The 13858-nt window shown below is 43.7% G+C and overlaps 1 protein-coding gene across 4 annotated transcripts in view; it reads right to left on the bottom strand.

Moving 5' to 3' along the window:
• Nucleotides 1–2211, bottom strand: part of LOC127414591 (fatty acid binding protein 1-B.1-like) — a 932240-nt gene extending 930029 nt beyond the window's left edge. For 3 of the 4 annotated variants that reach the window (XM_051652726.1, XM_051652729.1, XM_051652727.1), the window contains exons 1-4: nt 2097–2211; nt 1775–1947; nt 1577–1669; nt 1378–1432 (exon numbers count right to left, since the gene is read on the bottom strand). In XM_051652726.1, coding sequence (XP_051508686.1) covers nt 1379–1432; nt 1577–1669; nt 1775–1947; nt 2097–2163 — 387 coding nt within the window. In that variant the 5' untranslated portion in view covers nt 2164–2211 and the 3' untranslated portion in view covers nt 1378. Of the gene's footprint in view, nt 1–1323; nt 1433–1576; nt 1670–1774; nt 1948–2096 lie in introns of those variants that run through there. The other variant, XM_051652725.1, reaches the window with a different exon arrangement.
• Between the last annotated feature and the right edge of the window lie 11647 nt (nt 2212–13858).

The following is a 13858-nucleotide window of genomic DNA, read 5'->3' as shown; positions in this document are numbered from 1 at the left end:
TCTAATTTGTATAAAACAAACATTTCCAGGGTTGACTGCCATGATGAAAAAACATCTAAACATTTTGACCAGTATGACTCACACGATGACAAAAAAACGTTTCATTTTGGTAGGATTGGCCAATTTACTGACACAATAACTAGGTTTTGAAGCATGAATTAAATGTTTTGGGTGAGTTACTACATTTTGCAGACATGCAATAGAGTTGTGATGTCCCATAAAACAGTTGTGACAATTGCACTTACAGTTTAGAGAATGTTAAGACTGTTTCAAAAAATGAGCCTAAGCCACTGAGAAAAACTGTAATATACTGTTACGAGAAAGTTTTTGACTGGTGCCAGTTCACAGTGGACGGAGTTACCCACGCGATGCCGAAAATAGAAAACAAGCGATTGATAGAATTTACCGTCACTCGTCACTGCTGGTTAGGACAAAAACTCTGATTAACATAGAAAATATACCTTTTATCTCGTGTCGTTTGCCGTCAGGTTAGGACATGGTGTGACTTTGGCTGTCTGTAGATCCTCTATGTTTCTGTTTGATTTACAAGCACTCTAAAGAATAAGGCTGGGCATAGAAATGCATCAATTCTTGGACTACAAACTCTTCAGACTTGTCTAGCAAGTTACATATGTTCTCTGATTGTGTGCAGCTGTGTTGTGTTCTGTTGTCACTATCACTGTTTTTAGATAAACAAAACGAGTTTTCACTTGAATGCCCCAATGTCGTGAGGGGGCTGCGTGAACTGTTGCTCTCGTGTCCTATCATGAACACTTACAGGAGATCAACGGTCAGTGAACATTTTCACTAAATAACACATTAGATTTCAGTTTGTTTCTCATCAAATCTTATCGTATGCTTTCATAACAATCATGAGTCTCATGGAATAATTTATTAGACTTCTGAATTATACTTTTGTGTTCTTTTGAAGCTTGAAGTGGAGGTCACCATAAACTGCCATTGTATGACATCACTGAGCACAACATTTCTTCACAATTTCTCCCTTTATGTTCAGAAAAAGAAAGAAAGTCATATAGTGTTATAACAACACATGGGTGAGTAAACAATGACTGAATTTTCATTTTTGGGTGAACTCCTCTTGTGAAACTCTAGTGGAGACACACGTGTGATTACTAATATCTTTTTCTTAAGAGAAACATCAGGACTTCAGCAAAAGTTTCAATTTAATCTCCATTGCGGTCTAGTAGAAACATTTGAGATCCTGAAAAGATCTCATTTGTGATTTGTCTTCCCCAGGAGTATTTCTGAAAACAAAATCTCCACTTTATGTTTTCCTTTCCCTACAAAATAAACACACAGAAAAAAAAGAAAAAAAAAGTTTTTATTTTTCTTTACATTTTCTCTCTCTTTTTTTTAATTACGCCACGCGTTTGCTCACTCTCTTGTAGACGATGTCGCCCAAAGTCAAAGTCTGAAACAAAATAATAGCACCATCAGTGACAGATTAGAACATGAGACGTTCTTTTTAATAAACTCAGATGATCAGAACTTGTTCCATAAAGCCATTATGTGGGATATGAAGTAATGTTTGAAAAATGGTCGTCTTATCACTCACATTGATGATCGTGTTGTCATCCACGAGTTCTGTGATGGATGTGATTTTGTTAAGAACAACTATCAGCTTGTTGCCTTCTTTAGTCACAACAGCCTAGAAAAACATGACATTATTATTATTTGTAATGCTATTAAAAGAGTTCTTTCTTTAGGAAATGTCTTCCAAGGCAGTAACTGTCTGCAGGAGTGGACGTCTTACCTTGACTTTCTCTCCAGTAAGGTTTTCAATCTCAGTCTCTTGTCCTATCGTAAAGGTGTTGGTCAGAACTTTGGATCCAGTCGTCACGGTCACTTTAAATTGATCTCCATTCTGCTCGATCTCGGAGACACTCTTGATGTCTTTGCCTTTCTCAATGAGATCATCAGGAAGACCTAGAAGAAGTTTCAAGTGATTAATTATGCACTTGAATTTGAATGCAGAAATTGAACCATTGCACTTACTGTTCTGAGCACCAACAATGCAGGCACTGAATATGACAATAAACCTCAAACATAATCAACAAACATAACGACACACTCACCAACGGCCTTCATGAACTCCACAAAGCCCTCCTGAGTCTCCAGCTGAAATTTCCCAGTGAAAGACATGGTGACCAGTAGAGTAAGTGTGGAGTAGCTGATCTGAAAGACTTTTTATATTGTTAAACATACAGATTTATAATTATTAACCAGAGAGGATGCTCCTGATTGGTCCTTTACTGCAAAATCTCATGATTGTCATGTAGGGTAAGGTAATTCTGAGGGCAAATTGGTCAGAAATGTTTAACTAATTGCATCATGGCCTTAACCTTTGCCCTCAGTAGTATTTCATCATCACACATTATCAGACTTAATGGAGGTACGGCTGCCACTATTGCAGAATTTATGGTGCATGTCAGAATATTCATTGACCCACAGGGATGAAACTTCAAACTGTTGTAATTTTGTCAGGGACGTGGCTAGTGGGGTGAAAGGTGGTAATGATTCTAGGGGTCCACAGGTCGAAAGGGTCCCTTAACAAATTCTAAACTGTATTTTTTTTAATGGTAAAGGGGCCCAGAGCAATATACAGTCAGGGGGCCCATAGTACCTTGCTACGGCCCTGACTTTTGTCACTTAATAGCTTTGCAATAATGAGTGATGTCATCTTCTAATTCTTTCTTTCTTTCTGTTGTTTGCACTGTTTAGGATTCATGAGTTTGATAAAAATAGATCATATACTGCTGAGTCATCATTATGTCTTCTGAGCAGATTTAATATGGCAAATAAATAGTGTGTCTGTCTAAAGTCATACGAATGATCTGTTACTAAGTATAAAAGAGTCTTTCTTTAGGCATGTAGAATTATGCATAGGACAAAAGCCTTAATGTATAATCTGAGAAAATATAGTGCCGCCTCACTCCCAAAACAGCACAAATGCAATGTAACCTTGATTTACTGTAAAACCAGACCATCTGATATGCATCTCTCTGTCTTGTTAGCTGTAACACGAAATGTGATGTTAAAATCTGCTTCCTACAGATGTAATAGTTTAGTTTTTTTAGCTCATGTTCGGCTGTATTTTTCACATTTGTACGGTGGACTGCAGCAGCTTCTTTCAAACACCAGTGACTATACAATCAGTTTGTTGTATTTTATCAGTAAGTCACTGACACTCACATGACTGCAGAACTTCAGTGAGGTGTCTGCATAAACTGCACAAACCACAAATACTTCAAAGCACTCCTGCAGATAACACAAAGCACCAAATAAAACCATAAAGTTTGCCTCATAGATTGTAGTTTGCACATCTTATCTTTTTTAACACCAAATCAAAGTGATGTCATGTGTCCTCAAGCGCGGATAGAAACAGACATAATGAAGACACTAATAATCAACTGGACTCTTTCACCAGATTTATTTCACACTTTAACTACACTACTGTCTATACAACATATAAAGTGATTTGTTGCATAAGTGCAACAATAGAGTAATTCATAAAATCTTCAGCTATAGACACACAACTCTATGACTGAAATAACACATTTATCATAAAAATACACAATAAAGACCCTTTTCCATCTGTTTTCATAAAATGTCTCTAAATTTCTAGTTGTTCCTGCTCTTCCTCTGGAAGGATGATGAAGAAGTTTATTTAAAAAAAAAACAACAACAATAAAACATACAAACAAAAAAAATAGCAGTCTTGCTCAATTGTATGGACCTAAGGCAGCACTATAAGCACAGATAGTACAGTAATTGTGGGCATTGATTGACTGGCATGGAGAGGAATGGCATTTATCCCTCTTCTTTTTTGCTGAGATTGAAGTCACTGTAGATCTGCTCACATTAATCCGAACACTGTGTGTCTCAGAGACCGTGATTCATAATATGATAAATTAGAGGAACCATCAGATCATTTAAGCCTCTTCTGTGTCTTCTTTACTCTTCCACCCTGCTGTCCTCTTTCTCTGTGCTCACCATCACTACACCATCTCCATTTGGTCTTTCCTCAACTCTTTCAGTGCTCACCCCTGAAAGAGTTGAGAAAACATTCCCCTTTTCTCATCTCTTCTTCCTCCTATTTTCTCTTCCTTTACCCACTCTACCTCTTCTCATTTTGCACCTCTTCTTTGTGTTGTTCTTCCTCTTCTTCTTCTTCTTCCTCATTGTTTGTTTGCTCTGAATTTTCATATTTGACCCCTTTTATAGATAGCAAAGTCATGACAGTTGTGTGAAAGATTTAGTAAATTGCATTTTCTTTGTCGTGTGCATTACTAACACAGTAGATATCAATATGAAGGGATTTTACAACCTGACGTGCATTTGAGAGTATGACTTTAATTTAGTTGTTTGTGTTAACTGTTTTAAAAGCATGAATTTTAGATTAGAGAAATGTGTAAAATGAGGAAAATCAAGAAAAATGCACAATCTGTTTAGGACAATTACAAAGTGTTCAGATGGCTGTGTTAATTGTTTTGAGAGCAGTGACCTGAGTTTAGAGAAATGCGTAAAATCGATTGAGAAAAACTGTAATGGGTTCTGCTGGTTTCTCATTTATGTTTTCTATTGGGTTCTTATAAGCAGGTTCTGCTTGGTTCTCATTGGTGGGTTCTGCACAGTTCTTATTGATTGGTTATTATGGGTTCTCATTGGTGGGTTCTCATTAGTAGGTTCTGCTGGGGTCTCATTGGTGGGTTCTGATGGGTTCTCATTAGTAGGTTCTGTTGGTTTCTCATTGATGGGTTCTGTTGGTTTCTCATTGATGGGTTCTGTTGGGTTCTCGTTGATGATTCCTGCCCAGTTCTCATTGATAGGTTCTGCAGAGTTCTCGTTGATGGGTTCTACTGGGTTCTAATTGGTTAGGTTCTTCTGGATTCTCATTTGTGGTTACTGTTGGTTTCTTATTAGTAGGTTCTGCTGGGTTCTTCTGGTTTCTCATCAGTGGTTTCTCATTAGTAGGTTTTGTTGGGTTGTCATTTATGGTTTCTATTGGGTTCCCATTAGCAGGTTCTGCTGGGTTCTCATTGGTTCTGCACAGTTCTTATTGATTGCTTCTTAAGGGTTCTCATTTGTGGGTTCTCATTAGTAGGTTCTGTTGGGGTCTCATTGATGGGTTCTGTTGGGTTCTTGTTGATGGGTTCTGCTCAGTTCTCATTGGGGGGTTTTCATTGGTGGGTTCTGCAGGGTTTTCTTTGATGGGTTCTACTGGGTTCTAATTGGTCAGGTTCTTCTGGTTTCTCATTTGTGGTTACTGTTGGATTCTTATTAGTAGTTTCTGCTGGGTTTTGTTGGGTTGTCACTGGTGGATTCTCATTGGTGTGTTCTGCTGGTTTTCTTTTTGGTGGATTCTCATTAGTAGGTTTGGCTGGGGTCTCTTTGGTGGGTTCTGCTGGGTTATTTGGGTTCTCATTAGTGGGTTCTGCTGTGTTTCCTTTGGTGGGCTCTGCTGGGTTCTCATTGGATGGTTCTTTCGGGTTCTCATTGGTTTGTTCTGCTGTGTTCTGTCGGGTCCTTATTAGAGGTTTCTGCTGGGTTTTCATTGGTGGGCTCTGCCAGGTTCTGTTCGGTACTCATTGGAGGGTTCTGTTGGGTTCTCATTGGTGGGTTCTACTGTGTTCTGTAGGGTTCTTATTGGTGGCTTTTGTTGGGTTCTCATCAGTGTGTTTTGTGGTTTTTTATTGGTGGGCTCTGGTGGCAATAGGCAGGTGTAGGAGCCTCATAAGGATGTTTCTGCCACTGTTTTCTAAGTCAGGTTTGTCTCCGGGTGAACATGATTGATCAATGCTGCAGCTCTCTGTAATAATTATAAATGAAATGTGTGTGATGCCAACGCAAACATATTAGAACATAATGATGTGCAAGAAGGACATTACGTAACATCACACTATAAGATTATAATGGACAAACTGCCACTTCTAATATCTGAGAAGTTATAAATCAATGCCTTTATCTAAATGACCTGACATAGTTAACTGACCTGAATCACAGCAGACTCCTGGAGCAGCGCAGCATCCTTCAGCTCCACATGGTCTCCCTCCGGACTCACAGGAGCTTGGCAGGCAACTCTCCTCCTTGCAGCTCATCGTCTCTGGAGAACCCAAGAGACAACCCAGAGCTGCTCCACAGCAGATGCTGGGACCAAAACAACGCCCTGCATTCCCAGGACCACACGACACACACTACAAGACAGACATTTATCGTGATGGCCAGTTTACATCATGCAATCAAACTATCAACATCACAGATCTTTGAAAGAATTTTAGAACCATTAAGAGGGTCAAATTAAATGTAAGAAATGTCCAAGCTTATGGAAAACCAATCAAATGAGTCAAGAAAGGGATGCTAAATATCACAGCAGATATTACTTCCGGTTACTACTGGAAATGGATGGGTCAAGTCAAGCACATTGCACTGTGGAATTCACATTTTAACAAATGTAGTAGGTCATGTTTTGTCAAATTTACTCTTAATCTTTTATTGCAGAGAATAGATGTGTAAAATGAGTAAAATACACAACTTAAAAAATGAGAGATTGTAAATGAAATCTAAAAATCCAAGAGCCAGTACACTGGACTCTCATGTTCAGTTCTACATCTAGTGATGATTTCTCAGTGTCTTTTAAGGAGGCTTGTCAAATGTATAACCTTGATTGCCCTTCCAATAATTTAAATGTAAAAGAACATCTTGTGATGTTTATTTCTATCTGTACTGACATCCTGGACTCTATAGCTCCATTGAGAGAAAAACAACAAAAACCTAAGTCTGATCCTTGGTTAAATAACACCACACAGGCACTAAGACAGGTCTGTTGAAAAGCTGAACAAAAGTGGAAAAATACAAGTTACAAGTGTCCTTTGAAATATTGAGTGGCTAATTGAACAGATATCAGAAAGCAGTAAAATCTGCAAAGTCTAAGTATTTCTCGGATATTATAGCAACAAATTGTCATAGAACTAGGACTCTTTTTGCCACTATAAATTCTTTGATTAATCCTCCTGTTACTGTTCACTTGGATGCATCAGCTACAGTGTGTGAAAGTTTTCTTAAGTTTTTCACAGATAAAATAATGTCATGGTTACTTGTGTAACCTCCATTCCCTGATGGAGGGAACGAGACGTTGTGTCGATGAGGTGACACTAGGGGTCACTCTTGGGAGCCCGAGACACCTCTGGTCTTTGATAAAAGGCCAATGAAAATTGGTGAGTGGTATTTGCATGCCACTCCCCCGGACATACGGGTATAAAAGGAGCTGGTATGCAACCACTCATTCAGGTTTTATGCTGAGGAGCTGAGACAAGGTCCGCCCATTTCAGCGGGTAGTTCAGCGTTGTGGCAGGAGGGACACAACGTCTCGTTCCCTCCATCAGGGAACGGAGGTTACACAAGTAACCTAACTGTCACTCACTCGACGTTGTGTCGATGTAGTGACACTAGGGGTCCCTATACGAAACGCCACAACTGACTGAACTGTGTTACGTGAACTGGTGGTGTGTGATGGACAGACCACTGTGTGCCTCACAGCCAGCACACCAGGTCGACACATAACCTCCCCCAACATAGTTATGAGTGTCGAACGGCCCTTTGGGGACAAGTCGACTACCCAAAAGATAGAGACAGGCTAACCCAGTCGTGGCCTCTTTTCCCCTTCTTTTTTTTCCACTCCCTAAAAAAGAATGGGGATTATCCGACTGGGCCGCCAGGTCTAGTCGGGGGGTGTCCCTCCCAAGGGGAGGACACCGCGGAGACCACACCTCACCCAAAGAGAGGGGGGGATATTTAAGTGGAAAAATACGTCACATGGTCTTGCCGACCATGTGGAGAATCTTCAAGGTAGATCCTACCCAACGGGGAGGAGTTACTACAAACATGGAGACTGGGGCAGAGGGGCTCTATGCAAGGAAGACGCAGTTTGCAAACAGGGAAATTAATTAGCGGAAGTTATACATCGCATGGGGTTTGCCTTACAGGGAACCGCCACTTGCGGAGACCCTACCCCAGAACAGGACTCTTAGTCAGCACATGTACTGGGCCGGCAGTGAGTCTCTCGGAAAACTCGACTGCCACAGGGCTCGGAGGAAGTCAACCAGGGAACATAGTTTGTGAACATTACTGGGAATTAATGGTGCACGACTTCAGCTCAAAAGAGGTGGAAGGCACTATGTGCAAGCAATACACCCAGCCAGCTATCCCAGGCTTATCCGCTTGTATTGCGTGCCACTACCTGGGACGAAACCGGTTCCACCCGGAGGTTGTAGAACCTTGCAAAGGTGTTGGGTGTTGCCCAGCCTGCTGCTCTGCAAATGTCTGTTAGAGAGGCACCCCTGGCCAGGGCCCAGGAGGCCGCTACACCCCTCGTAGAATGGGCACATAGCCCTACCGAGGGCGGCATGTCCTGGGCGTGATATGCCATAGCTATGGCGTCAATGAGCCAGTGGGCGATCCTCTGCTTGGAGACAGCGCTTCCTTCCCACTGTGCACAAAGCAGACAAAGAGCTGCTCAGAGATCCTAAAGCTCTGCGTGTGATCCAAATAGATGCGTAAAGTGTGCACTGGACACAGCAACGACAGGGCTGGGTCTGCTTCCTCCTGGGGCAGTGCTTGCAGGGTCACCACCTGGTCCCTAAAAGGGGTCGTGGGAACCTTAGGCACATAGCCCAGTCGGGGTCTCAGGATCACGTGAGAGTAGCCCGGTCCGAACTCCAGGCACATTTCGCTGACAGAGAACGCTTTTGATGGAAGTGAGCGCAGTCAGGAGGGCAGTCTTCAAGGAGAGTGCCTTAAGCTCAACTGACTGTAGACCCTGAAGAACTACAGAGAAGTCCCATGAGGGAACGAGGCGTGGTCTGGAGGGATTCAGCCTCTTGGCGCCTCTCAGGAACCTGATGATCAGGTCGTGCTTCCCTAAGGACTTACTGTCGACTGCGTCATGGTGTACGAACAGACGCCACTTAAAGGCATACAGGCACCTCATAGAGGGGGCCCTAGCCTGAGTGATCGTGTCTACCACCGCGGGTGGTCGTGACCACGATGCGCCTGGAGACCAGTTCTAGGGGAACACCTGCCCGTAGAAATGAGAGGTCGGTCCAAGGGCTGAAAAGACGGTGAAAAGACGTGATGACCACGCGATGTGTCCCACAGCGCCATGCCCATCTCGGGACTCGAGTCTGAAGCTAGTGCTGAAACGGTCTCATATACATCAACCCGAGCAGGGTGGCTACCGCTGAGGTTGCCATATGCCCCAGGAGCCTCTGAAAAAGTTTCAGTGGAACCGCTGTTTTCTGTTTGAATTCCTTCAAACAGGCCAGAACCGCCTGGGCTCACTCGTTTGTGAGGCGCACTGTCAAAGAGACTGAGTCCAACTCCAAACCAAGGAAAGAGATGCTCTGAACTGGGAGGAGCTTGCTCTTTTCCCAGTTGACCCGAAGCCTTAGTTGGCTTAGGTGTGAGAGCACCAAGTCCCTGTGTGTGCACAACATGTCCCGAGAGTGAGCTAGGATTAGCCAGTCATCGAGATAGATGAGAATGCGAATGCCCACTACCCTTAATGGGGCAAGGGCTGCCTCCACGACCTTCGTGAAGATGCGAGGAGACAGGGACAGGCCGAAAGGGAGGACCTTGTACTGATACGCCTGACCCTCAAATACAAACTGCAGGAAGGGTCTGTGTCAAGGAAGGATCGAAACGTGGAAGTACACATCCTTCAGGTCTACCGCCGCGAACCAATCTTGATGCCGGACGCTCGCCAGAATGCTTGAACGGGAGTCTGTGTAAGGCCCGGTTCAGTACTCGCAGGTCCAAGATTGGCCGCAACCCTCTGCCTTTTTTCGGTACAATGAAGTAGGGGCTGTAAACCCCTTCTTCATCTCGGCTGGAGGGACAGGTTCTATCGTGCCCTTCCGTAGGAGGGTAGCGATCTCCACGTGCAAGGTAGCAGCGTTTTCATCCTTCACCAAGGTGAAGTGGATACCGCTGAACCTGGGTGGGCACCTGGCGAACTGAATCACGTAGCCAAGTCGGATGGTCTGGACCAGCCATCGCGACGGATTGGAAAGCGCAAGCCACGCATCCAAGTTCCGTGCAAGGGGGACCAAGGGGACAACGTCGTCAGACATACCGGCAGGTGGGGCCTCATGGCGGGGCGGAGCTCGATGTGCCACACTACGACGTGGCCGTGCTGAGTCTAGGGACATCGAAGCACTTACCTTGCTCCTTGTGACCACCCCCGGAACAGCCTGGGATGGGGGAGGAAGAGGCCTGTCCTTGTAACCCGTGGAGACTGCCACATTGGGGGTGGCTGTGTGCCACAGCTGGGCACTCAGGGGCGGGAAGAGCACCACTGGAGCGCCAATCCTGCAAGGAAAAAACCCGTGGACGGTAGTCGAGATGATGACCGTGCACACTGGGTATGTGACCCAATGAAGAAGGAAACCGCTCTTTTGCTGAACTGTTGGGTACCGCATCCACTTGGGCATGCGGCGAAATCAAACAAAAAGGCAACAAAAGATTCTCCACCCGGCCCTCCATCAGGGGATGGAGTGGTCTCTTTACCAGCTCCAGGTGAGTGGGTTTCTTCGACAATGGGTCGCCCGTCTCAGGGGTGCTTTGATGACCTCCGTGGGTTCTTAGCGGCCGACTGTGAGACGGGTGGCATCTGCTTCTTGCAGTGGGCTCCACGCCGGGGCTGGGCCGAAGGGGCGGGCTGCAGCGGAGCTGGTGCAGACACCGCAGGGGGATGCCCTTGGCGACGAGCAGACGAGGTGCGGGATCTTGTACCAATCATCGAGCCGCGAGGGTTCAGGGGAGAGCGGAGGGTTCCACTCTAACCCGATGCTCGCGGCCGCCCGGGAAAGCATGTCCGTCATCTCTGCATCAGCCTGTGACTGGGCAATCGTCCCCGAGGGGGGGAGCCCAGCTGAGGCTTCTGCGTCCGACTGGACAAGCCCGCTCTCCGCTGCTGCGCTCGAGAGCTCATCATCTTCGTGGGCTCCGAACAAGAGGCCAGACTCGCCATGAGACGAGCCGGCGGACTCATCCGGAAGCCCGACTGGTGCAGACGAGTGTGTTGGGGAATGGGAGTTCTGCGGGGGGATACCCGGCAGAGGCGATCTCATTGGGGTCCCCAAATCGCCCCCAGTGCTAGCCACACTGGCCTCAAACCTGTAGGTAGAAGGACCGAAGCGGGGAGCCGCTGGGGTGGCTTGCTTCCTTGTGAAAGCAAGCCGCGACCGCAATGTTGCCATAGTTCTCACTGCGAGAACATGAACCATCCACGAACGCTGCCTCCATGTGGGTCGTGCCTAGACATGAAAGACAGCGATCATGACCATCCAAAGTTGAGAGATAACGACAGCAACCAGGAATAACACACAATCGGAAAGGTATCTTTAAAAAGACGCATCTTTAAAAAGACGTTCCGTGTGTGCCGCTCTTTTAGAGAAATAAACTCTTTCAGAAAATATACTCTCTTTTTTCTGCCGAAGCGCCCAGGGGCGTTCTCTGCAGTGCACCAGTGCAGAGGAGGGAGAAGCCACTGAAATGCGCTGTCAGATCCAGCAGAGGTGAATGAACAGTAGTAATTCAGCTCAGTGAGCATGACCGTTCGGCTCCGAAGAGAAAATCTGAATGAGTGGTTGCATACCAGTTCCATTTATACCCGTATGTCCGGGGGAGTGGCATGCAAATATCACTCGCCAATTTTCATTGGCCTTTTATCAAAGACCAGAGGTGTCTCTGGCTCCCAAGAGTGACCCCTAATGTCACTAAATCGACACAATGTCGAGTGAGTGACAGATAGGGAACTGATATTAGAGAGCTTATTGTACTTTCAGATTATGATCCATCTGATCCTCCTTGCTGTAAATCATTTTTTAAAGAATTTGAGTCATTTTCTTTAAACTTGTGTCAAGATATAATTAAGCAGTTAAAGCCTACTATGTCTCTGTATGATATTATCCTTACACATTTTCTTATTCAGGTTTTTAATGTTGTTGGGCCGAGTATTCTAGCAATAATAAATAAGTGTCTTCATAGAGGGATTGTCCCAAAATACCTTAAACATGCAACTGTTAAACCACTGCTGAAAAAGTCAAATCTTGACTCGACTGTGTTATCTAATTTTAGACCAATTTCCAATTTACCTTTTATTTCTAACATTTTAGAGATGGTTGTTCTTGTTCAACTGCAAAGTTTTTTAGAGTTAAATAATACCTTTGAAACACTCCAGTCTGGGTTTAGGAAACATCACAGTACTGAGTCTGCCCTTTTAAAAGTTTTAAATGATATTTTGTTATCTGGCGATTCTGGGGACTCCCACTTCTGCTTTTAGACTTAAGTGCTGCTTTTGATATTGTAGACCACAGTATTCTTATTTCACGCCTTGAACAATGTGTGGGCATTAAAGGTAATGCTCTCAACTGGTTTAAATCCTATTTGGACGATAGGACATTTTCAGTTTGTATTGATGGTTTTTCATCGTCCAAATCTACTCTGACCTGTGGGGTTCCTCAAGGCTCCATTCTGGCCCCTGTTTTGTTCTCACTATACATGCTTCCCTTGGGATCTATTTTTAACAAACATGGGGTCTCATTTCACTGTTATGCAGATGACACTCAAATATATCTGCCCTTGAAGCATATTGACAAAAATGGCTTGAAGTCCTTATCCGCTTGCCTCTCGGATAAGTCGTGGATGTCCTTAAATTTCTTAAATCTAAATGAGAGCAAAACGGAGGTGATTGTGTTTGGGCCTTCAGAAATCTCAGGCAGCAAAAAATTATGATTTGGGAGATTTGGCATCTTATGTTAAACCCTCTGTGAAAAATTTAGGTGTCATATTCAATTCTGCACTGAACAGATAAATGCAATAATCAATCAATTAAGGCTCCTAGCTAAGGTTAAGAGTTTTTTATCATTTGTAGAGTTTGAGAGAGTGATACATGCTTTTGTTTAATCTCAACTTGACTACTGTAATTCACTTTATATAGGGATAAACCAATCGTACATTAATCGTTTACAAACTGTTCAAAATGCAGCTGCTAGACTTTTGACTTGTACTTGGAAATATGAACACATTACCCCTGTCTTATTGTCTTTACACTGGTTGCCAGTCCAATACAGAATTGGTTTTAAAATCCTACTTTATATTTTTAAAGCCTTGAATGGACTGGCACCAAATTATCTCTCTGACCTTCTGAGTGCAAGTACATCAGTTAGACATCTAAGGTCATCTGATCAGAGATTATTGATGGTTCTTAGGTCTAGACTGAAGTCTAGTGATATTTCTTTTATTATGGTTGTACAGCACAGTGGTCAACTACTGTTGTTTTTATTGTGCTCTATAAATAAATTGATTGATTGATTGTAAATGGCTTTACTCTTGTTTTGAAGTAAAAAAAGAAACAGTATGATTTTTAATAATTCATACATCAAAGAGCTAAACAACTTTTCTCTGCTAAACAAGTACTGTGCTCAGTTGTTTCTACCTTGCGAGTCGGGGCATCTACAGGCGATCTTTTGCCCCCTGTTGGGCAGTTGGAGATGTAACAGGCTAAACAGACAGACAGTAGACAGAGTAGAGAAATATACAGACTGTTTCCAGACAAAACTACAAGGAAAAAGAGAAAAGGGATGATTAAACATCATGATACATCAATATCTGACATATGCATAATGAAATGTTAAAAATGAGACTTACCGAGAGCTGACAGCGATCAGTCGAGTAAGAGACGGTGTAAATCTGACGATGGTGTTTTAAACAGCAGTTTGTGGGTCTTTATATACCCACCTGATGGACAGAGTGAGTGATGCAGCTTCATATTTACTGC

Source organism: Myxocyprinus asiaticus, chromosome 24 (assembly GCF_019703515.2).
Source record: "Myxocyprinus asiaticus isolate MX2 ecotype Aquarium Trade chromosome 24, UBuf_Myxa_2, whole genome shotgun sequence".
Classification (NCBI taxonomy): domain Eukaryota; kingdom Metazoa; phylum Chordata; class Actinopteri; order Cypriniformes; family Catostomidae; genus Myxocyprinus; species Myxocyprinus asiaticus.
This window is presented reverse-complemented; position numbering and strand designations above follow the sequence as displayed.